The sequence below is a fragment of the Anoplopoma fimbria genome, chromosome 13 (genome assembly GCF_027596085.1).
Source record: "Anoplopoma fimbria isolate UVic2021 breed Golden Eagle Sablefish chromosome 13, Afim_UVic_2022, whole genome shotgun sequence".
In the NCBI taxonomy this organism is placed as follows: Eukaryota; Metazoa; Chordata; class Actinopteri; order Perciformes; family Anoplopomatidae; genus Anoplopoma; species Anoplopoma fimbria.
Genome location: NC_072461.1, coordinates 807520 through 835032, shown reverse-complemented (window position 1 = coordinate 835032; position 27513 = coordinate 807520). Strand labels below are relative to the sequence as shown.

Genomic DNA, 27513 nt, shown 5'->3' with positions numbered 1-27513 from the left:
AAACATTGACACACACACCCATAGATATCATAAGTTCAAATTCCTTAACTGTGGATGCATTCCCTGTTTTCTGTTATCTACATGTCAAACAAGAACATTGTGTGTTGAACAAGTTTCAATCTAGTTTTAGAAGCTTCAAAGCCGCCATACCCATGTCATGGTTTGAAAAATGATTCTTTATTCCTGAAACTCTCACTTTTGTAAAACAACTGTGTTTCTCCGATAGTAATATCTTATATATCTGGTATCCTTTGCAAGCTTTAAAAACCACAGATTGACACATTTGTTTTATAGAATAATCCTTATTTCAATTATTATCAGATTTTTTTTAATTCACACCTGAGATGTCGTAACCTAACATTTTAATTGATTTGAGATCTGGTGAGAGATTATCAACTGACTAATGAGACTTATTTGACCCAGAAGCTGATTTACATTACAGCAACAAGCGTCATACAATCATATTATTGTTAATGGTGGAATAAAATTGGTTGCTATGTTGGAGTGTATTGGGACCACAAACAGAATCTTGCTTAAGGCGACCAAATGCCCAGATCAGGCTCTTTCTCGTTACTTATTTATACTTACACGTCTCGTACCTATCGCTTCCTGTACTTAAATAAACGAAATAGGCCACAGTGAGCAAGTATAAAGCCCTTAAAGAAAACAATTCCTTTGTGGGTTGAGTAACCAGTAGCAGACAATAACGCTTGACATGATTGATGATAATGTATACATCTACTGTGATTGAAGTTAGCCAAATAAGCATCAGAATATTTCCCCTCTGTGAGCTTTGGGTCCAACACAGACTGTGACTATTGTCTCCATTAATTAGAGAGAATAGAAAGAAAAGAAGTTGCCGGCTGATTCCCTTTAGCAGTAACAATATCCAGCAGTGCTGAGGCTAAGTGGTCACTCAAGCATAGCAGAGTTCCAGTAGTTCTGAACAATGAGGAAGTGACTGAGAGGTGTGTGTGTGTGTGTGTGTATGTGTGAATGTGCATTAGTGTGTGTGTGAGAGAGCGTACATGCATTATGCTTGTAAGAAGTTAAGACTTGTTCTCATTCCATATGGGAACATGAGAGTGAAGCTTGAAACCCTCTCCCCAAACAGTCACTCACACACACACACACTCTCTCTCACACACACATACACACACACAAGCAGATTCATACACTCACACATAGACATCATCATTACAGGACAATGAACATGGTATTTGTTCCTCTTTGACACTGGCCATGGTGCTGAGACAGCGGTAAACAAAAACTCTGGGCTAACAGGAAGAGAAAAGAAGCTGGCCACTCATTATTTGGCCTGAATAGGTTTTGGCCTTTGATAATGAGTTTTCAAAGCAGCATGAGACAACTTACATTCTTGAAAATCATGACAACATATGTTAAACACAGACAAACTGTGTGCACTGGAAGAGCTAAAATCACAAGCTGAACACAACAAACAGGGATATGATTGGAACTGTTTGCTCACAACCTGACCCTTGTCACTCTGCTATGTTTGATAAATATCTCATAAATTAGCTCACCATCACTGATGCCCTCTCCTTTGATGCTCTTCAGTCCTCCAGGAATAGGAGTCCCATCCAGGAAGAACTCAATAATCCCATCATGAACAGTAATGATGACATGTAACCAGGAATTATTCTCTAAGAATTTCTCAGCAGTGGCCCGGGCAACCTGGGAATTGTTTGATCCTATCACTGTATAATACAGCATCACCGTGACATGAGACTCATTGGTGTGGACCTTCACTCCATAATTCAGGGTCCCGTTCCTGGTTCCTTTGCAGACTATGAAGCCGTCAGTGTCTGGTCCGGGCACAAGCCAAGCAGAGAAGGTGAAGTTTCCAACAGCAGCAGGCCCATCTTCAGGGGAGATAGTCCCATAAGCTCCTGGAAGCCCGGAGAAAAACCATGTGTCCGTGGCTGAGTGGTGTCGCCTGGCATGAGGCCTGAGCTCAACCTCGTCTGGGAAGGAGGCTAGAAGGAGCAGGTCATCCATCAGAGGAAGGCCCTCTGGGAAGCGCCCAGAAACAATCTCCCAGGCAACACGCACATCACCAAAAGTACCCTGCTGTCGGAGGATGGTGAAGGAAGTGACATCAGCCATATCATCCTCTGAGAGTACATCTTCAGCTATTTCTTGGTCCAAGTTGCTGTCACTGATGGCAAATACACCAAATGGGTCGTCATTGAAAGGGATGAGAACCGAGGCAGTCAGAGAAGTCTCGGCTAGTCGTCCACCCTCCCCTGGATAACCACCTTAAAGAAATTATGGACAAGAGCTTAATGGTTTTCAAGACAACATTATAAATTAAATGAATCCTTCTTTGTCATTTTACAATTATCAGTATCAAGATTTTAAAGCTGATGACTAAAATAAAATTTCATGTCAAGCTCAATTATAGTAATTATTTGTTATAGCAGCTGTCGCTTATTAATAAGTATGTTCTAGTCAGTGTATAAACACATGAAAACAATTGCGTTTTCGCATTTTAGTTCTCATACACGCTTGACACACAGGAGAAGTTTCAGTTGGTTGCAATCTGCAACATTACTGCTAGATGACGCCAAATCCTACACACTGCATCTTTCAATTTTACCTCTCAAATCTGAAAAATATGGCACTTTATCCTGAATTTACCTGAGATATTAACCAGCCTGAGGACGAAGAACTCATTGAATTCAGGAAGCTTATCTGAGATGGCCTCCAGGACAATTGGCTTGGTCTCTTCCCCTGTAGCAAATGTGATGGAGCCTGATGTGTTGGTAAACTCCTGACTTTCCTCCAGAGGAGTCACTGAGTCATTGGCAAACAGCTGCCAGAAGACTGTAACATTACCAAAATGCCCCCTAGCACGCAGGATACTGGGAGAGCGAAAAGAGTAATCATTTCAGAAATAGAATACATGAGAAAACTTTGCATCTTGAAAATGTATAACTTCAGAGCTCTTCAAATTACGTTTATAAGAGCATGAAGCAGGTTTGTTTTGCACGAAAGAAACATGAATTGAAAGCCTGTTTCTTACAAAAGATTATTGATCTTGCCCTCCTCGACAGGTTTCTCTTTTTCTTCCAGAGAGAAAATCCCATTGGCATCATCATTGGCCTCAATCACCACAGTAGCTGTGTTTGCTCCATACACAACGGCATCACCTGTGTACACATTCATATTGTCAGGTTGGATCAAGCGCTACAAGCACATACTTCAACTTTGTGGACTATGAGTCACAGGCATGCAAATCTGCTCCTAATTAAACAGTAAAGTTAACGAGCGTTTAACTCCCAGAATGTGTTGATTGACCTCTAACATGAGGATTAATGACTTTTAACACAATCTCTATAAAAGACCATCCCTGGCTTAAACTAGAGGCTAACCCTTACTCCACTCTACTCCATGTCAATCAATAAACAGAGAGGGGCTAGTGGAGTGGCCGGTCTTTTTGTCTTAGAAAGCCTGGAGTATGGTAATTAAGGTCTTGTTTGGGCCCACAGGTCTTTCATTCCCATCCCTTACACACAATACTGGTATTAGGATAGAGCTTTCAAATAAGAAATGCAAATTACTTTCAGCTGTTTTAATCCTTGGAGGGGATGCAGATTCACTGTTTTCATTATCTCAAGGGACGAACATATATGAAGATTTGACACCCAGTATATTACCTGACAAAGCAGTGATTCACAGAAAATATCCTTATAATACACAGTATAGCCCTGTGCTAACCATTTTTTTAAAAAAAGGAGGCATTACACTCACCAGTAGCATTGTATAGAATAATGTTAAACGCCTCATCAGTCTCAGGTATGTTGTCATCTTCCACAGCAACAGATATGTTCTTCATCCATTCACCCACGTCATACACCAGCAGTGTGTCATTACTCAGCATGGTGAGGTCACCTGGAGATGCCTCTCCGTAATCCACACGATACATCACCGTGGCAACATAATTGGCCTGCCCTGCCCTCAAAACAGTGAAGTTGGCCTGGCCCCCTTCCTGAAGCCGCACAACCAGAGGTTCTGAGGAAAGGGCAACGCGTGGGGGGAGAGACAAGTAGGAGAAGGTGAGTAAATACTGTGGCTTTAATTTATCAATATATTATTCCAATCTTTCAGACGATCCTTCATAAACAGTAATCTGAAAAGTATCCTTACCAGAAAAGTAAATGGGGTCATCATTCTTATTTATCTGTAAATAGGCCTCGACTATTTTTCCCAGTCTGGCGCCACCTGTAGCATTTAACACTGTGATGGTGAAATTCTCCATGTTCTCTGGAACCTTATAAAGAAAATTGATAACATTTGATACAAAAAATGTAACTCAAATTTCAACTACATGGATTTTTGAGTTTACTTTAAAATTTTACCTCATCAGGTATGGAGAAGACAGTGATGTTTTTGAGGTACTCCCCTTCCATGAAGGTGATGTTTCCCTGGAGGGGAGTGACGTCTCCTGACAGGGCTGGCTCCAAGATCCAGGAAACGGACACTTCTCCGAAGTTACCCTTGTTCCTCACTACAGGGAACTCCGCTGAAGGCGAATCAGAAGAGACAAAGATGATGCATTTAGATATGAAACCATCCTTCAATTCATTAACTCTTGCGTTGACTTTTCTTTTGACATTTTGCCTGCGCTCGAGGCTATCATTGTTGTATAAAACACAATAATAATGTATTTTTGGTAATACATTCACTAAAGACTGAGACAAAGCTTTTTGCCTCTCCCTGCTCTCAGGACCAGATTGAATATTGAACTGCATCGTCACTGTGTGGTCCTAAACTTCCTGTTCTACAAGTTGATGTTCTTTAACACATTCCTGTGCATTACACAAACATGGTAAGTTTAAAACACAAACTTTTATCACAGTCCAGCTCATTCCCCATGGAGATAAATATTCTGTGTTCGACTACAATTAGGTCCATTATCAGTGTTAATGAGATACCACTTGACATGGTAAAGTATCACTATTATCTAAAGGACTACTAAGTACCCTGATGCATCTCGTCCCCTTTGCTCTCATTGATGGCCACTGTCAGTCCTGATTGGATGAACTCAATGGCACCAAAGGGGTCGTCGTTCTTCCGCACTGTGATGTTGACCTCCCTGTAGTTGCCTAGGCGACTGGGTGGAGTGCTGTGGCTACTTAGTACCACAGAGAAGGTCTCGTCCAGCTGCATGAGCACACATGTGTACAAAAACACAGAGAGAGAGACACACACACACACACACACACACACACACACACACACACACACACACACACACACACACACACACACACACACACACACACACACACACACACACACACAGTTTTCATGTTGCAAATACAGATATAAAGCAAAGTTCTTTTTTATTTTTTTCTGATAGTTTTAACAACTATCAGAAGGAGAGGATTTCCTTTAGAAGTTATTATATAAAATTGAAAGGTCAGCATGTAATTGACAGTGTTCTTACCTCAGGCACCCCATCAGGCCTTGCAAACAGTGCCACCACCACCTCTTTCTCTCCTGGTTTGAACTCCAGGATGCCAGTGGCGCCAAAGAATTCAGTGTTGCCAACAGGCATGACTTCATATCGCACCAGCTGTTTCAGCAGCTGTCCCTTTGCTCTGACCACATGCAGCTCCACAGCCTCACCCTCCTAGGTAGGTTAAAATTTTATGACGTGACCATATGGGATGTGACCATAACCAGAGAAAACAGACCAAATAACAATATGTGGATTTAATGTAAGTTGTCGGCTCACATTGTTTTTGTTAGCTTTATAGATATTTAGATATTTTAATTACTCAAAGAAATGTAGACAAAATCTTACAGCTCAAAGTTGCAGTTTTAAGACTTACATTGATGACCAATGGACCTCTGGAGAATGAGGAAAACTCAAAGACTCCCCCAGGGTCATCGTTCTCCATGATGACAATCTCTCTGCTGGTGAAGCCAGCTTTCAGGATCTGGTTTTCAACATTACTCCTGGAACACATACACACAAATAAACAGTATTAGACAATAATAGCAAGTGACCAATCAAGTCATTGCACCTACATTATGCAGTAGATGAAAACTTTTTGTTTTGAGCTTCTGAAATATCAAGTGGTATCAAATGAGAAAACAGCTCAACTTTGATCTAAACTTTGTAATGCATTCCTTGTATTGTGTGATGCCTATTCATGACTGACTCCATATGTTGTGGTCCTGCTGTTTAGGCCACTTTTAATAAAAATGTCAATCAAGAGCATGCCTGCATCTTTATTGCTCCAAGAGGGTGGGGTGTATGTGTGTGTATGTTGAGAGAAATAGATGCCAAGTAAGCATCACATAATGAGTAAATTAGAGACAAAGACATGACAGAATGAACAACTTCAAATAAAATGTCACAGCCAAGGCACTGCATGCATACAAACACTGAAATCCTTAAAGTGGTACACAATCAAGCCTGGTTAAATTAGAGCGAACACACATAAAGAAGATTCTCTATTTACCCCCAACAACCACTTTCCTTTGGGTTCCCTTTTTTCACACCATCACTGAATCTACCACCCCACCCCTGTCCCCCCGTCCCCCCGTCCACCAAAGACCCCAGAAATCCTGAAGTAGGCCCTTTCCAGAAAAACAAAGTCTTGATTCACGCCACACAAAAGGCCCAGGTTCATTCCACTCTCCACTTACCCAAAGTACACTATAAAGCGTGCAGTCTCCACCCTACAAGGGAGGAGTGGGAGGGAGAGAAAGCTGCCATTCTCATCAGAACATAGACTAACAGATGAACCAACCCCCAAAACACTACCATAAACACACACCAAAGGAGAAAACCAAACGAGGGATGGGATGAGAAAGCACCCACTCAGCCTTTCCAATTCCACTGGACTCGTTTGTTGTATAAGATGGGTCTAAGACATTACATATGAGCGTCACATTCTAAACACCAAAAGGTTTTTGTATTACCGTTATGTTTATGGGCAGAACAGAGGGATATAATATGCCTCGAAGGTAATAAACAAAAAAATTTTTTTTTATGTTGGTTAACAATATATTTTCCTGGATTCTAATACCCTACCTATCCAGTGTAAGCAGTAAGGTCTCGTTGACTTCTGGGATGTTGTCAGCCATGATGGTAAGGTTGATGGAAGCATCACTCTGCCCGGATAGGAAGACCACAGAGCCACTTAGAGGCTCCAAGTCTTTAACAGTTATAGCATCAATATTGTCTCCAATTGGCTGAAGACTCCAAAACACTTCAGCCTGACCGTCCGTTCCATCACGGCGCAGGGGAAGGCTTACCTGCAGCACCAAACATCAATAGAATCAACCACCTATACATACTGTGTGCACATACAAGAAGATCACTTTCTTAACAAAGATTAGAGTCAGGTTTTGATCCAAGTTGAGATATCTAACAATTTAACTATAGAATGTAAACAGCATAAAGTAAAAATACATTATGGTATATTATAGTTAAATGCTGTTTTGTGATATTGAACTACTGAAAGTAAATACAGACAAGCATCATAGAACTGATACTATTTGCATTTCTAAAGAACAGGGTCATATCTTACTGTGCTGGTGTTGCTGTCCTCTGGTTCATAAACCACCACCGTGGTGTTACTTGTAAAGCCAATTTCCCCGTTAGCAATGTCAGGGGTGACAGTCAAGGTCAGGTTAAGAGGTCCCCCAAACCTTGGGCTGTTTGACTGAATTGGGGGGTTGATATCAACCAGCTCCAGTGTGTTCAACTACGGGAAATAGAAGAAACAGTACAATTAATTGAAGGCTCAAACAGGCAGCATGTTACTATAATAATTAAAGTCATCAAAGACATAGCTCTTTCTTCATCATCCAGTTATTTCTGTTCTGTGGCTTTTAAAGATACATTGAATGAGCTGTCAGTGCTCCATTCACTCCTATATTTAAAGTTTTACTGAGAGTGTGTGACGTGATTATGGTTCTAAAGACTGCGAAGGAGGCCTGTCTTTAACTTTTTTGCTTGCTTTAAGAGCTAGGTGGTGTTGTTAGTTTGGACAGTTGGGCAAATCCCATAGCAACATGCCAGATTTGAGTGCCAGTGTCAAACCGTTCACACATGCAAATGAGGCACTTAAAGTCTGGATGGCACGGATTTGGCCACAAGTGCAAACACAAACAGAAAGAGCACATTTTGAGCGTGCTAGCAAAATGTTGCCTGAATAACAACTTAAAAAACTGTGAGAAAAAAATAAATATATATATATAGACATACATACATAAGTTTCATCCACATGTGTGTCGCTTACTGTATGTGTCACTCTGTACTTTGTTTCCAGCAGTGTTACCTGTATTAAGAAATGAGCTCCATTCTGCAGAAAGGCATCATTCCTGATTGGTAGTATGATGTGGACCATTCGTTCACGGGAAAACACCACCTTAACGGACCTGCTAACATTCAGAACCTGGTCACCGGCCAGTGCTGGGTCTATAGGGCCTGCGGGAATGTAGAGGGCGGTGAGGTCCATAGACACATCACCCAGTGTACCACCTTCTCGCAGGAAATTTAGCGACAGGAAACGACCACTGGGTTGGCTCTGGATGCTCTGCTCTTTTGCTGGGTCAAACCGAAAAAGCCCATAGACATTGTCACTGTCCTGGATGTAGAAGACGATCTGGGGGGCAGACAAGATGAAGAGCAGGAATAAAATCAACAAATCAGCAAAAGGAGGGGAGAAGTAGGCATATTACATTTTGACTGATGGGGGAATGATCAAAAACACATTATCCGTATCTGGTCGAAAACACAAAACTTTGTTGTGGACTGGGAAAGGTATGTTAATTAACTATAATCGTGCTACTTATTGCTTCAAATAGTCCCTCATAGGTTCCTGTTAGTCTGCAAATTGCCTCCCAAAATCACAGTGAAATGAATGCTTGGGTTGAAGCTAATGATTGATTAATATTATAATATGCTCATATTTAAATTTAGTACAATTAGACTTGTATACTTTGCATTAGAAGATAATGGGTTTTCAAAAGTTTGACAGATGAGCCTTAGTTGCACTGCACTGCTTAAGGCCGGGCCATGTGCAGTTAGGAGGAAGGTGATTGATCTTTAGGATGTGAGGGAATAATTGCAATGAAGCCCACATTTACCATCAACTACTTTGGAGAAAGTTGTTGTGCATCCTGTTTTTGTGTTACTAAGACTGTATCTTGGGTCACAAGAAGAAGAAAGGAGAGGTGAGGAACTGAGAGAGGAAAGAAAACAAGTGAGAATGAAAGTAGTATAAAAGAGCCCTGAGCTAACTTTAGAGGCATCCTCTTTAATTAACTCTGCTAAGACTGCTAGAGTAGTTTTTATGAGCATTTCAACTGAGACTCATTCATTCCCCTAAAACCTACACTTGTCTGATGCATTGCCTGGCATGCTCACAATAGCCGATTTACAGCTCAGTGTAATGTCTGTGATATATATCTTAACATTAAAAACAATTAACGCTGATTAACTTGTCCTACTAAATACTATATAACCTCACAACTTAAGGTTGTGTCCTGGTGTGCGTTTGTATGTGACCAAAGCAGAGTTTTTATGCGTCTCATCTCATGCCTTCAATATAAACAAGACTTAGATCTGCCCACTGCTTTCACACATGGCCAAGAGGTTTGGACAAAGATGCTAGTTATAAAAAACCTGTCACCACTTCACCCACGCTTTCTAAAAAAGAACACACAGACACCACACACAGAGTGTGCCCGCTGTTTCCGCTTTGTTTTGATTCAGCCACATTAAGGGAACACCCACAGAGCAAAGTGATACACTATGGGGTCGACTTTTGCAGAATGTGCCAAGTTTGCCACTGTGCCTTACAGTCGGTCACACACAAACACTCTACACATGCATAACACATGCACAACATCTGGAGGACTTTTCTCTCTTTGATAAAAACCCATTAAAGCAACATGTTAAATAATAGTCATTGACCTATCAAAGGTCTCCTCTAAACTGACCTCCATTGGTTCGTCCACCTCTGCATTTCCAGTTAAAGTGTTGTTTAGCAGCTTGAGAACAAAAGCCTCTGCTTCTTCAGGAAGATCGTCTGCCACAATGTTGATGGGAATCACAGCTGTCACCTGACCAGCAGCAAATCTCACCGTCCCCGCTGCAGGACTTAAATCATCCGACACTGGGGAGCGGTCGCTGGAGTTTCTGCTGATGGACCAGTTAGCGGACACGGCACCATAGCTGCCTCCATTTCTTACAATAATGATTCCGTCAAATCTGGGGGAAATGATTAAAGACGGTTAGAGATGCAATAATCTTTGATGTTTTTCTTTTTATTCATTATTTTATTTATTACCCCCATATTGTACCCGTTTAATGGCAGAGAATACATTTGTCATGACACTGAGACACACTCATAAACTTTTTTAAGTTAGCAAACCTCTGTGTCAGGTCTTCATTGACGATGATTGGCTGAATGACTGCGCTGCTGCTGATTGACAGGACACCATTGGGCTTATCATTGGGCTCAATGGTCACTAGCAAAGCATTGGGTGATACTAGCACAGCATCTCCTCTGATAGTCTCCTCCAGCAAGACCAGATGGAATGATTCTGCAATTTCTGGCACAATGTCATCAATGATTTTGAACAACAGGTTGGTCTTGTAGACAAATGGAGGGAATATAACTGTTCTGACTGGCTGTAGGTCGAGGAAATCCACAGCTGGTGTGGCGCTGCCCTGTCCTCCACTGCTCACCACCATGTAATCTACAGAGACCTGAAGACAGTATAGCACAGATGGTTTATATACATCCGTCTTATACTTGTTTTTTCTGCATCAATATACTATATACTAAATATATATATGTTAAGAATAATGTTAAGAATAGTACACAACAACTTTAATTATATACATACAGTATAGTATATACTATATATGTTTGTGTGTGTATCAAAAGCTTAGGTAAATAAATAACTGGATTGAAAGAAAGGAACCTCGGTGTCAACAGAGCCGATGAGTGGACCATCCTCAGTCAACCGACCACGGGTCACATTGAGGGCAATGACTCCAGCGGACTCCTGTACTGCCATGATTGAGTGGTAGAACCGCAGTGGGCTGTCATTACGTCGGATTCTCAGCTGGACACTGCTGGCATTGGGCCTGAGGAGGGCTCCACCTGCCACGGCCGTTAGCCTGACTGAAAACACCTCATCATCCTCTGGGATCTGGTCAGCAAAGAAAAGGAAACAAGTTCACATACGGTTGCAAATTGTATGCAGCTTTTTAAAAAAACAAACAGTTTGCCCCTTTCAAACTTGAAAAGATGATGATTGGACAGATGAGATGAAAGATCGGAACAAGCTTGATATATACCAATAAATGGATCCATAAATATGTAACATGTGGTCCCATATGTGGATCAGCTTTAAATAAGGAGTTTGTTAAATACCTGGTCATCCTTGATGAGGATACTAAAGTGTACTACAGCTTGTCCCACAGGAATGGTGATGTTCCCTCTGTCTGGACTGACGTCATCAATGGCAGGGTTGGGACCGCCGGAGATCTGAACAGGAGAAGTCAGTTATCATTACTCTAATATGCTGCATATTAATAATGGAGTAAAGACTATTTCTTACAATGTAATAAAATGTATTCAAATAATTACAAGTTCCTATTAAGGTCTAAATTCTCGAAACTCTTGGAAACTCACTGGATGTTTGGCCAGTGGGATAAACTAACAAGATCATCTTCAACATGCTAAAACAAGCCAATATGTCAGAAACATATACAAAAAACTGGGTGTCCTTCTTAAATACTATAAAGCACAGTGTCTTAGGGTTGTTCATGTGATGTACAGTTCATTGCCCTCTCACCTCAAAGTTTACGGTCACAGTCCCATATGTTCCCTTTTCTCTAGTTAGGGTGAAAGGCACATAATGGTTCCTTCCTCTTGGTTCATCTACTACAATGTCTTCAGTCTGAGATTGAAAAGGTTGACACAGTGAAACAGACAAAACCCAGTCAGTTCAATTTAATTAATTTCAACACAGTTTTCTTAATCTCAATAAATGAAAATAAACAAAACAGAGCAAAATGTCATATTTGAAAGGCTGCAATAACAAAAAACAATCTTATTCATTTAGGAACTGCTACACAATTTGTATAGATACTGAACATTACATAAAAGGGAATAAATCATTTATAATCTCAATGTGTTTAAATTGATAAATTCATGTTTTTTTAATCTTTTACTGTGTGTACAGCTTTGGCAGCAGTACTTCAAATCAAATGTCATGCTAACAAAGTAGTGAAGTTTAGTTGAAAGAGACAAAGACACAAAGTGATTGTAGCTGTATATGCAGCTATAAAAACTACATTCCATGGCAACATGGAGTAAAGATCGTAATCAATCTCACTGTTTTTGGAAGTCCTTATCGTGGTCTTAAAATTTGGAAGTTAAATCTCCTTTTGTTTCTCTTTTCAATTTGCGATAACCAAAGATATCCAGTAGAATACAAATGGAGAAGATAATAAAGCAAATAAATGCAATGCAGGAATCAATTTAGTACTACATAAACACATCTCCCAAGGCAAGCAGGCCTTTATTGATTCTAAGCAAGCCAAATCATTATCCAGCATCTGAGACCATCTGGGGGTGTTAGGGCAAACAGTTATTCCACAGTAACTATGGAAACGCTATAAACTTCCACTGATAAGTGTGTGTTGTGGTTTTAATTAGCTCTGGGAACCCACAACCACTAGATGGTCACTTCTACTACAATACTAGCATAATTAAACCACTCTCAGCAGTTGTGGGTCCAAATAACTCCACCCCCCGTTCCTTTACTTTCTACTACTACTTACTAACATGGTACATTTTCACAAATGCAAGTGCATGCTTATGGTACAATTGCAGGTTGGTGTGGCAACAGCAAGGTTTCAGAATATTGGTGACCACAGGCATAAATCTGATCAATACATTTATGAAGGATCAATATTAGTTAGAATTTATAAGTGGTGGACTGTAGTTTGTGAGACCAAAGTGAATGAACAAATGGATACAAGATACATGTGTTTGACAGGGGTTTCTTACTGAGTTGAAGCCAACTATTCCAAAGGCATTGTCATTGGACAGGATTGTGATGGTTGCCTTATTTGGTTTTCCCAATGTCACGCCATTAGAGGAGCTCTGGAAAGCAGGGAGAATTGAAAAGATTAGATAAAACCCGGTTATACAGTATGTACCTGAACACATCTTAACCTCCCCCTGACACCCCCCCTGAAAACCAGAACGCCCTACTTATCTATTGTCTCCACTTAATTTCTTTGCTCCCACTGAGAGCCCTGATGAGAAGACACAAAGACAGGAAGTACTGGTCGCAGCCTGGTTGATTTGTCAGGTTAGCTCACAGCAGGACGCCTCCTCAGGACTTGTGCTGTTCTCTGTGATTCGGCACTAAGACCTGACAAACTCACAGTGATCTCACCAGGCTTAAAATCCCACTGCAACTTCACGGAGGCTTATACCGTGAGTTTTTAACTCAACAAAAAGAACCATTACCTACGATCTGTGAATGGAAGGTTTTGCTCTTTCTGAACGCCATTAAAGAGAATGACCACAGCTCTGTTATTTGGTGTAACCTTCCAAGGATACATAGTATATGTTCAGGCATTGTGGATAATGATCAGCTATGAGAGCCTTGACATAGTATGACAAACAGAAATAGAATTTTCTCCCCCAAAACAGTTTCTCAGCTAAACACAATCCAAATGATAGTTTTCAGTAAAATAGCATGCAAACATGTACACGTGTTAATTTGCGAACAGTCAAAGGAGAAAATGAAAACACGGAACTGCTTAGGCCTCTTGCATTCATCACTCTGTTTAAAAAGGGCCTTCTACAGCTGTAACAGAGCTTTCTTTCCGCTACTGAGCTCTTGTAGCGGTCAACTCACAGACACAGAATCCACACGCTTTCACAAAGCCAAGCCACTGGCCGAGCCAGGAAACAGCTTGCACACATACACGCACATTCATCCGTGCCCAACAACAAAATCATGGTTGGTTAAAAGCCGGCTTGGTTATACGTATGCAGCACTACATTAACCCTGCCCCCCCCAAGCCAAGATGCTACGACCCACTGTGTGTTTCTACCTTCTGTTCTTGCACATCACTGGCAGGCTGCACCAGCTCTGGTCCACAACAATTCAACACTGTTTCTATATAACTATATATCTATATAGTCGTTTTGTTCTGTCATACTCACTTTTAACAAAGTTAGTACAATATTTTCTATTGAAACTGATTTAATTGTCAGAGAGATAAATGTACACTTATCAACCCTTTGTTTATAACTTGCGCTTGATCTATGACACCCCTTGCAGTGCACATTCATCCTCCTGACAGTCCTTCAGTAAGCTGATAGGGTAGCATTTGGCCAAAGCTTTGTCCCCCTGTAGTGTAAACAGAAGGGCTAAGTGGGCCTCATCTGGCCTTTCACTCTGGTAGCAGGCTAAATAAGGGCTTTCACTACTGGATTTTAACCTGATGACACAAAAATGCAGCGTCACATTGAAAATGTTGAGAAGAAAGTCACTCTTGCTGACAGCTGTTCAGACTTGTTGCCGTTTTATAAATGTACATAGCTGACAATAAGTGATTCACACTGACCTTTGTCTTAGGTCTTTTAGTAAGGAATAAGACAGCAAGACCAGGCCCCCCTAGCTCATCAATCATCCTTGACAGCTAAAGGCTTCATGAAACCATGGAGATAGTCTCTAAGCGTAAGGCATCCTAGGTTATGATTCCTTTGACAAGGATTTACAATGTATACCCATTCAAAATAATTTTCAAACTTTAAAACATCTTTAGCTGTTTTATAATTGTAAGAGCACAATACAATTCTAAAAAAGAAATAAATCCAAGCCATCCTGCCTTTTTTAAAATCTAATAGTAACTGGACTTGAAGTAGCTACTTGCACATTTTCATGATATGATGTGTTTGGTAGTGCCGGTAAAAAGTCTCAAAATGCTTATAATGTTTGAATGTACTAAGTTGTGAAGCCATTGATTCATTTTAACAGACTGGGCTTTCATCAACAATAGTGTGTCAATTGGAATGGTGAATACACAACATCTACAGAAATGAAATCCTCGGAACGGACATGCCCATCAAAATCAATGGAGATAGTGAATGAGTGAATCACTTTAATCTACTGTGTGGTAGTGCTTTGGCTGTCAAAGTTTGTTTCTTTTCATAAAGGTGTCTTTTAGTGGGGAACCTCAGAGGCACACACAGCATCCGGCCCCACCCAGCCAGTCCTGGAGAAGTCCTATAGAGCACACACATCAAAGACCCTGTAGCTCAGAGCCACCCAGGCTTGCTATGGCTGTCGCCCCCTCTCGCTATTGCTTAGAAGCTAGAAGATAGGGTTAGGGTTTAAGATGGTCAAGGGCAGAATTAGAACAGTGGGACTTTGTGGAAAGAAAGCGTGGAGCTCCAGAGAGAGGAGAGAAGGGAATGTGGGAGGAAGAGGAGAGGGAGTCATCATCAATCCAGAAAGAGACTTCGTAAGCACACACAGACATACAATTGCCAACAAACAATAGGCATGTACCTGTAGTGTCAGGTTGAAGGTAAATGTCTCATCGGCTTCAGGCAAGTCGTCATCTTTCACAGCAATGAAGATGGTCTTATTGGACTCAGTGGACAGCAGGAAGGCTGCAGCATTAATGGATTCAAAGTCCCCTGTGTTGACTCCCTCTAGCTGGGTGAAACAAGCAAACATTCAATTGTATAACTTGCCACTTTAACAAAAGTAAGATTCAGGCTTCTTTGTGTGTTTTCATTTATTATTTTTTCTTTGTTTGAAATACTTTTTGCATTTATTTGAAATTGTGGAATGGAGAGAAACAGGAAAGGCACAAGAGAGATGGAAACAGCAAGGTTCAAAAGATCAAAGAGGATTTTGAACCCAGGATGCTGCAGGTACATCATTTGTGCCTTAGACAACTGAGTGTATGGGATGCCCCGGACTTGATGTTTTTTGCCTGTTTCAGATACTCCCAACAGCTGAGAGATATTATGTCTCTCTCTCTCCTTCCCTTCAACTGGTGCCTTTATCTGCTTGAGTTTGAGTTGTGCTTCTGTCTATGCCTATTAGTTTCCTAGATGAAAGCCTGATATTACACATATCAACACTGATATTCATACGGCTCAGGTATAATAGTTCATGTAAGAAGAAAGATGAAATATCAAGAAGCATAAAAATCCCCTCAACCACACCGCACTGTGCAGCCAGCTCATCTTACCAGACACCAACTGTAAACAGCTGACACTAGCCCTAACGTGGACGTAAAGCAAAAATCCACTCTGTGACTCTACAAAACACAAGTTGGTTTTTTTTGCAGTAACCCTGGGTCTGCTTACTGGTCTCTGTCTGCCATAGATAAAGAGGTCATTGATTATCTTCTTCACTGGACATAAAGGTGACAGTTTAGCAATACAGCAAGATGCTTAGGGCGACTCTGGCTCAATGGTAGAGCAGGGTTGTCCTTCAATCCAAGGATTGGCGGTTCGATCCCTGGCTCCGCTTGTCCATGTCGATGTGTCCTTGGACAAAACACTTCACCCCAAATTGTTCCCGCAGAAAGTGTCAGTGGTGTATAAATGGGTATAAAGGGTTGGATAGTTCTAATGGGCAGATGGCACCTAGCATGGCAGACCCTGCCATCAGTGTATGAATGTGTGTGAAAGGGTGAATAATGACATGTATAGTTAAAGCGCTTTGAGTGGTCGGAAGACTAGAAAAGCTCTGTACAAGTACAGGCCAATTAACATTTACCATTTACTTAGATACAGACTGAATAAGCCGTAAATGAAAAGGTTGTCCCGTGTCCTACCAGAACCAAAGCCGTCACATTGACCGGGTCTCCCACTCTCTCCACAACCAGCCGGATCACAGCTGTGCTGCTCTCGTTGACAACAAAGTCAGTCTGCCCCAGGAACCGCAGTGTGGCTGACTCAGACGTAGTGCCAGGGATGGACAGAGCCAGAATCAACCCAGCTAGCAAGAGGACAGGGAGCATTCCTACAAAAAGGGGGAAGCACATGGAGGAAACATTTTAAAGAAAAAGCAGTAAAGATTGGCATTATGCATATATTGAAATAAAGCAGGGGCAAATACAAGGATATTTACAAATTGGGAAAGTGAGAGAGAGAGACTACAGAGAGTTTATTTTTAATTAATTCAGTGCCTACATGAATACACAGATTTTGTGATCTGTTCTAATACTTTGTACGTATAAGAACGGCTACACACCTACTCATCACCACTAAGATATCTTAAGAAAGTGTTCAGTATAGATAACAAAAATTTTAATGAATATGACCTACAAGCATTATCGAGTGGAAGATGGTCAGATGCCTGTTAAAGCAGTTGTTGATGAGTTTATTCTTATTGACCACATTCATTTAATGTCATGCCAGAATAAATGTGATCTTTCAGGTAGTTTCAGTAGTTCAGGCAGCCTCCCAGTTAATTCTGCTCTGTGATCATCTTTTCTGCTCCTTTGCTCCCTCCAATCATCCTCCCTTCTCCTCTACACCCCTATTCCCTCCACTTTTCCTCTCTTCGTGTCTCCTCTACATTCCCTTAGCTTTCTCACCCAGAATAATCCTAAAGCTGGTTGACGACATGGAGACAGTTGTCATGGTTAACACAACAAAACATCACCGCATGACAAATGGGGCGGAGCCAGCTAAATTGCAGCCACTCTGTCCTGTCTTTCCCATCCCTGCTGCCTCTTACCCATCCCATTCATAATCTGCACCACAGCGCCTTGCCAATAGTAAAAACACGTAAGGTCTTTAAAAAAAAAGCTCTTAATTACAAGGTTGAAAAAAACATCAGCAGCTACGGTGAATGAAGTCATGTTGTTTGGTTCTTTTTTCAAAAGCAAAAATCATTTAGGAAAGTTGGACATTGAAAATATCCCATTTTTCATATGTTCCATTACTGTTATATCAATTTGAGTTATTCTCAGTAGTGGCGGGTGTTTAAATAGCAACCATCCATCAATCAGTTTGTCAGCTGGGATAACAAGACACAGCTTTAAAAGTTGTTGGTTGACTACAGTCGGAATCAATTAATGCAGATGTTATGTGTGTGTGTGTGTGTGTGTGTGTGTGTGTCTTTGTGTGTGCGTGTGTGTGTGTGTGTGTGTGTGTGTGTGTGTGTGTGTGTGTGTGTGTGTGTGTGTGTGTGTGTGTGTGTGTGTGTGTGCGTGCATGTGCATGGCGCCAGCACTGGAGAGATTGCTGGGAAATCCATCAAAAAAGGATTTAGAGCTGGTGGGGCTGGACAGTGGGGAACATAGGGTTAGGCTAAGGGGGGAAGAGGTGAGTGTGTCGCTGGACAAAGAGAATAAATCCTGTTATTCGCCCTGCTCTCTCTCCTGAGGGTTGGGGACTTCCTGTACCACTTACTGAGAGCTTGAGTGAAAAGCTATTAACCCTCTCTCTTGCATCATCTCACTGGAAAGGCCTTACAGTGTAAATCCACACTAGTCAAGGCGTCATGTGTAATGGTGTACCTGAGGGTAGGTGCAATTTCATAGCATCTGGACATCTGCTAGTTACCACTTGCCTGCCTAATTGAGTCATATTGGACAGTTAAGGCACGGAATGTCTGTTTAGGTCATGGCAAAATCTCATTGACCACAGCATATTGTTTTAATCTCAGTCTCTCTATTGCATGTCTGTTTTTTGGTTTGTAGAATAAAAGCTCTGATTTCCCAACACTATTTCCTCAATAAATCTTTGTGCCTCAAAACCTCACCTCACAAACATTGCTTGAACAACAATTTTCTACATGTTTGGTAGCAAGCATTCAACCCTCTACAACAACAACATCCTCCTTACCCCTTATTTCAAAACTGAGGGCTGGTCCCTTTTGCATCCACTGATGCAACACTTCCTTCAAAGGGCCCAATACACAACAGACGCTGTGTGGATGGCACAGGTCTGTTTCATAAGCGACAGGCAGTTTTTATGCTGGCATCATGTGTTGTGCCAACCCTGACCCCGGGGGTTACAGGAGGACCAATAATCTGTCTGCCAAAGCAAAAGGTGGCATGCAGTGCCTGGCACAGATTTCTGACATTGATAAGGCTGGGAGTAAGAGTCCATGTAGTGAGGTCCCCAGTGACACTGCTGCACGCATGTGCACACACTCACACACGTTTGCATACATGGATGCATCCACCAGAGCTGGCACAGTCAGCATATGCAACCAAAATGCAAGATAGACAGCTGGGTGATAGGCCAGGACACTGGAGAGCTCTGAAATGCATGAAATCAAACTGTCCATCACCAATATTGTGGGCCAAACAAACAGAAAATGATGGCTGGGGCCAGGACTCTGTGCTCTAACAAGCCACAGACAATACCACAACTAAAGAGACTTCACATTCTGAACATCCAAAATTGTTTTTATTGACTTATTCTGAGACTCGAACATCGGTCAGCTGACTTTTCTTTTATAACATTACTTAATTTACTGGAACACACACAGCATCAATAAATATGTATAACCCTCTATATAAAGTACTGGCTAAATATGTGATGCACATCATTGTAAGACAAAAACAATGGATTGTCTAATGTACTCTTAAATAAGTAATTAAGCTCCAATGAAAATCAACCTTTGGCCTGGAACAACCTGAATCATTCTTCACAAACAATTTCCTACAAATTTCTAAAATTGTCATTTAAATTGAATTATTATCTTAATAGGCCTATAACCTTGTACCCGCTTTTACCATAACCATTTTTGTCCAGTAAATATAACTTCCAGCTTACTTCTTTCTACTTTTTCAATACGCAGAGTCATTTAGAATTAGGGTCCTCTTGCACAAGCAGGTTTTTTGTTTGCCAGGAAAGTTTTCTTAGCACTGGGCATTGAGCTCCAATAGGACTACCACCAATTCCACTTGTTTCACCGGCTAAGCTCAGTTCTGCAAGAGGGAATAATGCATAGGCAACACAACAATTTTGTGTACAAAATTGCACGTAGACTTCATGTCTATCGATGATCTTAACTCCTTTTCCTGTTTCTCTGTGATGGATAGCTCATGACCAGACAGCTTTCCCAACAGGCTCAAACGTGATAAGCACCAAGACCAGTCAACAGTGATAACATGAGTGGTCAGTGCTGGTCAGCCCTTCTAAGATCAGCCTATCCGTGTAAGGAGCCTGGTTCACAAAAAACACAACTTTGGATAACTTGCAGACACACACACACACACACACACACACACACACACACACACACACACACACACACACACACACACACACACACACACACACACACACACACACACACACACACACGCACACATACTCACTCACTCACTGATCTATTGGATATCCCTGTCAGAGGTGCTGAGGAGGTGTCTGGTTGCAGGGCTGCTCCTGGGGTCAGTGCTCGGCGTTGATGCCTCTAGGGTTTCTCCTGACAGTTGTCTCTGTGTCGCAATCTTTAGCATCAATTATTCACTGCAAGCCTAAGACTTAACAGTCAGAGGATGATATTAAGTGTGACTCTGCAGGATTCACTGTATAGCACGTGCCATGTGTCGTCTGGGGTTAGTCAGGTAACCGGACTGTTGACATAAGTACATAATCATGCGAGCTGTCACAGGCAGTCATGTTTTACAGTGAGGGATTTAAATTTCTCCTTGTTCACTTAAAGCAAATGCCTCCATTTTTATCTCATTAAATACAGAATCTGTCATCCCGTTTACCACTTTGGCTCTCAGGAAGCTTCTTGAGGTAAAGTAACAGCCTCTTCTGTATAATCATAGCCAAGGACTTTGCTTTTATCCTTGTTATTTCACTGAGGAAACTGTATTGGAAGCTTTAAAAGGCAAAAGCAATACTCTTACTTCCTTTTTCGGTAGAGGTTCTGTGGGATAACAGTCTGTAGAGTTTTAATCAAGGGCTTTCCCATGAGGCATCCTGGCCCTGAGGCTTCCCTGCTCCTTGGACGCCCTTGGTGAAGAGCTTGTGGTTATATCTGGCAGTTAGTCACATCCACCCGCATACGCAAACACACACCCACACACACACACACACACACACCACACACACACACACACACACACACACACACACACAAACACACACACACACACACACACACACACACACACACACACACACACACACACACACACACACACACACAGACACACACAGACACACACACAGAAAGTGATCTCCAGTTGTCTGACACTGGGAGGCCTTCAGTGGGATCTCATTCATCAATCTTACGGCTCTGGTCGGTGATCTGGAGTCAGTCTGGCCACAAAAAGAAACTGCTCTGTCATTAACATTAGCTAATATAACAGTGTTCCTGGAACAGTTGTGTGTCTCCTCAGGACAAATTCACACAAAAAACTAACCACGCAAACATACAGTGTGACTGATACTGACTGAGAGAAATAGATGAGTAAACAGCAACACAGAGGGATTGTGTGGAAGGCAGAAAAGCATACAAAAATAAATTATAATAAGCCTTTGTGTATATCAATCTGTCTTTATATACAAATCATGTTGTTACTGCTAAGCCCATTTTTTGGGAATATAAACAGCTGAAAATGGAAGTGCCTTGTGGTCAGATGGCCTAGTTATTATTCAGAAATCAGACTAAATATGAAAAATTCCTCATATGAGCATGCAGGCAGAAGCAGAGTTTGCTCAAAATATCTTTCCAAAGCTGTTGATACCTTAAACACAAAAATGAATTAGAGCAAATCTAATTTACTAAAAACAAATACAAATGCGGTGTGTTATTTAATGCATACAACCAAAACATTGTCTTTTTATATAGAAAGGCTGTTGCATTAGTTCAGTTTGTACTTATAAGTATACGTGTTTTGCCAATAAAACATGGTGCCTCGTCTGCTCTGTTTATTGGATTGTTTTCTGTTTGAGCTCCACTTCACGCTCAGCGATGACACCAGCCCAGTGTGTCTCCGGCCCTACCACAGCAACCACCCACAGTCCGTTCTCAGCCCGGCGTAGCCGCGGCTGCCATACCAGGTCAACTCACAAGCCCATAATTGCACTTCACATGTAGTTTCTCCCTCTAGTATTTTTAGATTAGAATGAATGTTCTCGCCATGCAGAGAAGTTAGGGAGAAGAAATTAAGAAACTTAATAAGCGAGTAGAGCTTAAACATACATCATTAAATCTGACAAAAGCTCTGTGTTACTCACTTGGCTTATTTTGGAGAGCTCTACCCCAAAACAGAATTATATTTATTTTGAGGAGAAAAACAGAAAACCTACCATTAGTCCAACAAGAGGGGGAGAAATATTTAAGGGGAAGTGAGTATGGCAATGTGCTGAAATGCAGCCGAATTATGCCATTTCACATAAGGGAAACTAAAAAACATTTGAAAGAATTCTCTAAAGAACAAAAACGCATGAGGTCAGCCTTCCAGCTATTGTTAGAAGATACTTTTCAACCAGGCATTTCTCCTTCAGGGGCAAGAGGCTGCCAATCAAGTGTGCATTTTACTGTGAAAAAAGAAACAGAGAGAGGGAGAGTTTTCCTGAGGTATTGTCCCCGGGGCCATTGTCAGCTGCTCTTAAGTTGAGCCAATGGCATCTCGCATCCCTAACTAAAAAACAAGACTTTTTTCTTTTCTTAGTAGGAAGTAAAGAATATAGAAAAAGAAAAGTGGTTCCGACTGAATAGGAACCAGTGCATGAGCAATTGAGAGCGTTTTCCAGTTTGAGCATTGGCTGACTGATTAGCCTGTATGACAAACAGTGATGGAGGCAGACAGAGAAGCACTTTCAGGGGATTAAACAAGGTTGTGCTCTCCACAGGCTTGCACACCAAAGGGCCAAATTATAAAGGGTATTATTTCATTTCATGTAGCTAGTTGGGCCTGGATGAAATGCTAATTGCATTTCAAAAGAGTTCCCAAAACAGAGAACGGGGGAGTATTTTCACTGGAGAAGAAGCGGGACTTTACGATTCACTGACCAGCACACAATTTTAAGGAGCAGGCTTTTGTTCACTCGCGCTCCTTTCTGTGTTGTCCGTGCATTTCGAAAATTGCCACAGTTCTCTATTCTTTTGTTTCTCCCACTTTTTGGCATGCTGGCCTCCTCTCCAACAGAATCCAAACCATCCTATTCAGAATCCCTTCTTTTCTCTCCGCTCTACTTTATCACTCCTAAACAAGGACGTACACAGCACACACATGCTTGGTACAGTAGGTGTGGGAGAGCACCTCTTTCAGGCCTTTGCAGCTTTGGAAAACTAAGGGCCAGATGGCAGGATTGAGGAGGAAGCAAATCCCTGAACAAGTGATGTCAACAGAGCCTAATTATCATACAGAAAAATAATAAGAATTGTTGTGCTGCACATTGCTTTCATCTAGCTGGTCATCAAGCTTGTTGTGGGTCCCATAGATTCAGAACCAGTCATTCGCATCAATGTTTGTTATCCAGCTCCGAATGTGAGAGGGTGCACACACAGGTGCTTATACATTGTAAAGAACACAACATGTGTTTGGATCCTATCATGCACTGACATAAACATACCATTCAATTTCGAAGTAATCTTATCTTGCATTGAATGACATTTAAACATGTTTCCTCTGTAGTGCTTCACAGATCACACAATGAAAGACACAACAATGTAGAGTGTGTTTTCTATTCATCATCAATTGATCCTGATCTTGTGAGATGTTTTACTCACGAAGCTATGATCAATAACAAAAGGCAACCAGAGCCAGTCGATGAATACATCTTTTTACAACAAGCTCTCAGCTATGCTCAGATCAACCACCCCCACCTATTGGAGGGATTCCTCTGCCATGACCAACTACAGTACAATGAGGGAAGTGAGAGATAAACAGAGAAAGACAAGAAAAGAAAGAAAGAGGGGCTGGTGTAAGGGACGGGGCAGATGGGGGGTTGGAGATGAGTGTGTGTGTGTGTGTGTGTGTGTGTGTGTGTGTGTGTGTGTGTGTGTGTGTGTGTGTGTGTGTGTGTGTGTGTGTGTGTGTGTGTGTGTGTGGATGAAATAATACAGAATGTGTCAGACACACACATAGGGCTGGTGGATAAAGAAGGTTGAAGGGTAATAGAGAGAACTAAGGATTTCTGAACATTGATCTTAGAGTCAGTGACCTACATCAACAGGTTTATGTTTTAAATACGCACCCGACCCTTCTGTCTCTCTCTCTCTCACACTCACACTCTCACACACACACACACACACACACACACACACACACACACACACACACACACACACACACACACACACACACACACACACACACACACACACACACAAAGACCCACACAAAGACCCTGGTGAAAGGCGGTGGCGGCACTAACAAAGAAGAGAAGGGTATAGGGATGGATAGCCAAGATGTCCTTCCAGTCTAACATGAAGTGTGACCCACTCAACCTCACCAGTCTAAATTAGGACAGGAAGCAGGGGCCATCATGGGATGTGTTCCACGTGGCTCCCCCAAAAACATCTCAGCGAGCCGTCATGGGGATTTATTGCCTTACAGAGGGACCCATGTGGGGGTCTGCGCATTTAAAATATGGGATCAGTGAAGAGCAACCAAACAGCCTGTTCATCTATCAAATAAGGCTGCGGAGCAGGTTTATGGCTTCAGAATAATAAGTCATTCAATGATGAAAAAGATTAAAAGAGTATTCCTGCTTTCAACAGTGCATGAGACTAAATCTAATTTGTACAAACTACAGTCTAGCCAAGCTAATGTGAACCAGAGGAAACAGCCTTCCTAAATGTTCTTTTACTTTTCACTATGTTTTGACATTTGAGAGAGGGATGTTGCTCTGTGTTCTTCCTGCTGATTTCCCATGCAGCTTGCAAGTTGAAATGAAACATAGCTGCTTCAGTTTAATGCAATTACCATAGAATGTGATGAACGTATCGCAAAAAGATTAGATATTCAATTAATGTTATTGATTAATCAAAATGTATTCATATTTGTGTTATTGTTAAACCCAATAGAGAAACTGGTAATGTGATAGCATACTCATCACAGCAGGTACGAGAGGCTGACCTATATGAGGCCACTGGTTTAAAAAAAAAAAAAAAAAAAAAGGTCAGAGTTCAAGTTTAATACTTGAATGGAAATGTTGGGCAGCTGTGGGAGAGAACCTCATCACCCCTACAGAGTGCAAGATATAACAATAAGTGTGTGTGTGTGTGTGTGTGTGTGTGTGTGTGTGTGTGTGTGTGTGTGTGTGTGTGTGTGTGTGTGTGTGTGTGTGTGTGTGTGTGTGTGTGTGTGTGTGTACATGCGTGTTTATGTATAAGAGTACAATTATGAGAGTTGACAGCAAGGTCATGGCAGCGGGTTTGCTGCAGGGACCATACTAGCATCCTCTCAGCGGGAATAATATGCGGTTGGTAAGGGCCACTGAAAAGACCTCAGGATTGTTGGCCATCGCTGAGGGCCCACTACTTTCCTGTCCCTCAGCTCCAAGAACAACAACTACTAAAACATGATAGGGTCTCCTGTGCGTAAGCATGAACTGTCAAATTATTTTTTTAAACAAAGTACTAAAATCCCAAAGAACATTTTAAAAGACTTAGTTACGAGTTGAATTTGTCCACTCACTAAATCTAAAATCAGCTTTATCAGGGTTTTCCAGACATGTAAGAACAAGTTAAAGGACACATACATGAACTAGCATAAATCCTGTCTGTATGTTCATTTGAAATTAGCAAATGCAACATGAGCTTCATCAGGTCTTAGCACTAAAACTAATTATTTTCAATTATATGACAGTGGTAAAGACAACTTACTTCAGATTTTTCGTGGCATTTGCAATTTCTTCTTAGCCCCCTACAGCATACTCTCTTATCCCTGCCTCAATTATACTGTCTGCCCACAGTGGTGACTTTTTTTCCCACATTGGCCAAATATCATATTCTTGAGAAGCAATACAGTGAAATTACATCAAACACTCAATGAGATAACAACTAACTTCTGATTTAGAATTATTTAATCTCAGAAAAAAATCTCTAAAAATCTAATCAGTCAAAATCTACAGCACATTAAAATGTTTAATCTTAAACAGCACCAATAACTCATGACTACGTGTGCAAAGGAAGAATGTTTTGCTTTGTTCCAGTTTGCATCATGGCTGTTTTAAATCTCTATGGGCTCATTTTAATATAGCCTAAATATATCAAAAGGTATGGGCTACCTCTCTTGGTATAAAATAATGTATATACAAGTAACTGTAATGTTTTATTTAATTTGATTTTATTCTATTCCAATTTAAATATTTGTATCATGTAATATGTGTGTGGAGCATGAAGGGGCTACAACATATATTTAATTGTGCAACCCTGTGATGTAAAATGGTAATTCATTAATTTGCAGCCTTGAAACCTTCCACATGCTCTGCATGCACAAACGTAGTGTTTCAAAAATGTTGATCCCTACGGTTCAAATACTCAAATAAGCATTCAGTGAGCCCAGTCAGCTCACAGCACAGTGGAAATGAGGCAGGTTTAAGGGGTACATCTGTTATCCACCAAAGAATTATGAAATGTTTTGCTGCATGGTACTTCTGAGGGAAATGGTAATGTGAGGGAAAAAGTGGGAATGTTGGTGAAACATTTTATCCTCTCAAGGTGTGGAAATGAAAACCAGACCATGACTAATAAGAGGTGAACAGTATGTAGGTCTGCTGGTTTTCTCATTTCACATCATGAAAAATGTTAACGCTGGACACTCAATGAGGCAAATGATATCCTTTTGCAGTGCTGTACTAGTTATAACATGTTCTGGATTGGCCTAAATGAACGTTGTCCTATGCAGGCCTGCATTTCTATGTGATTATTAAAGAGGATATAATAAGCTGCAGAAAACATCTAAGAAAGCCACAAATTACCTTGTGTTTCAATAGTAACAATTTGGGAAGTAATATAGAGTTGCCTTAGATCACAAAGAAGAGCATACTATCTAAACAGAGTAAATATCTATAAAGCCATTTAATGTTATAAATGTCCTTCATTTAACAGACAAAGACATCCTTTACACCTCTTGCCCCCAACAGTGATCCATGGGGCACATATCAGCAGAGGCAGGCACAGCACAGCCTGTTGCAAGGCAGTATTGAGAACTGTGCCATCATCTACTATTCCCCTCTATTCCAACAAACTGGGAGGACGAGCCTTCTCGTCCCCAGCAAACATCAATCTCATCCTGTCTGCAATGTGCAACACTTCAACACCTTTCATCAATGTTCAGGCTCCGTTTATGGCACTGTCCCCTTTTGTACTGCACAGCCATTAGAGGGGAGAGACAGGACTAGAGAGAGGCAGGCAGTAAAACAGTTTCCGCCCAGTGAATCACATTCAGACCCTCACACAGGCGACTGGGGGCTGACCCCTGCCAGGCGATGACATAAACCCTGACAAACAAAGGACCGGAGCATC

General features: G+C 41.3%; 1 protein-coding gene across 1 annotated transcript in view; it reads right to left on the bottom strand.

Moving 5' to 3' along the window:
- The window catches only part of adgrv1 (adhesion G protein-coupled receptor V1), a 93864-nt gene extending 76790 nt beyond the window's left edge, over window positions 1-17074 (bottom strand). Inside the window, 20 exon segments of the mRNA XM_054610816.1 lie at window positions 1545-2279; window positions 2662-2885; window positions 3047-3173; window positions 3775-4035; window positions 4171-4294; window positions 4383-4546; window positions 5007-5187; window positions 5474-5659; window positions 5862-5988; window positions 7073-7296; window positions 7572-7748; window positions 8325-8651; window positions 9991-10261; window positions 10425-10762; window positions 10981-11211; window positions 11436-11549; window positions 11860-11964; window positions 13080-13175; window positions 15604-15753; window positions 16889-17074. Of these exon segments, the coding sequence (XP_054466791.1) occupies window positions 1545-2279; window positions 2662-2885; window positions 3047-3173; window positions 3775-4035; window positions 4171-4294; window positions 4383-4546; window positions 5007-5187; window positions 5474-5659; window positions 5862-5988; window positions 7073-7296; window positions 7572-7748; window positions 8325-8651; window positions 9991-10261; window positions 10425-10762; window positions 10981-11211; window positions 11436-11549; window positions 11860-11964; window positions 13080-13175; window positions 15604-15753; window positions 16889-17074 (4348 nt within the window).
- Window positions 17075-27513: the final 10439 nt, after the last annotated feature.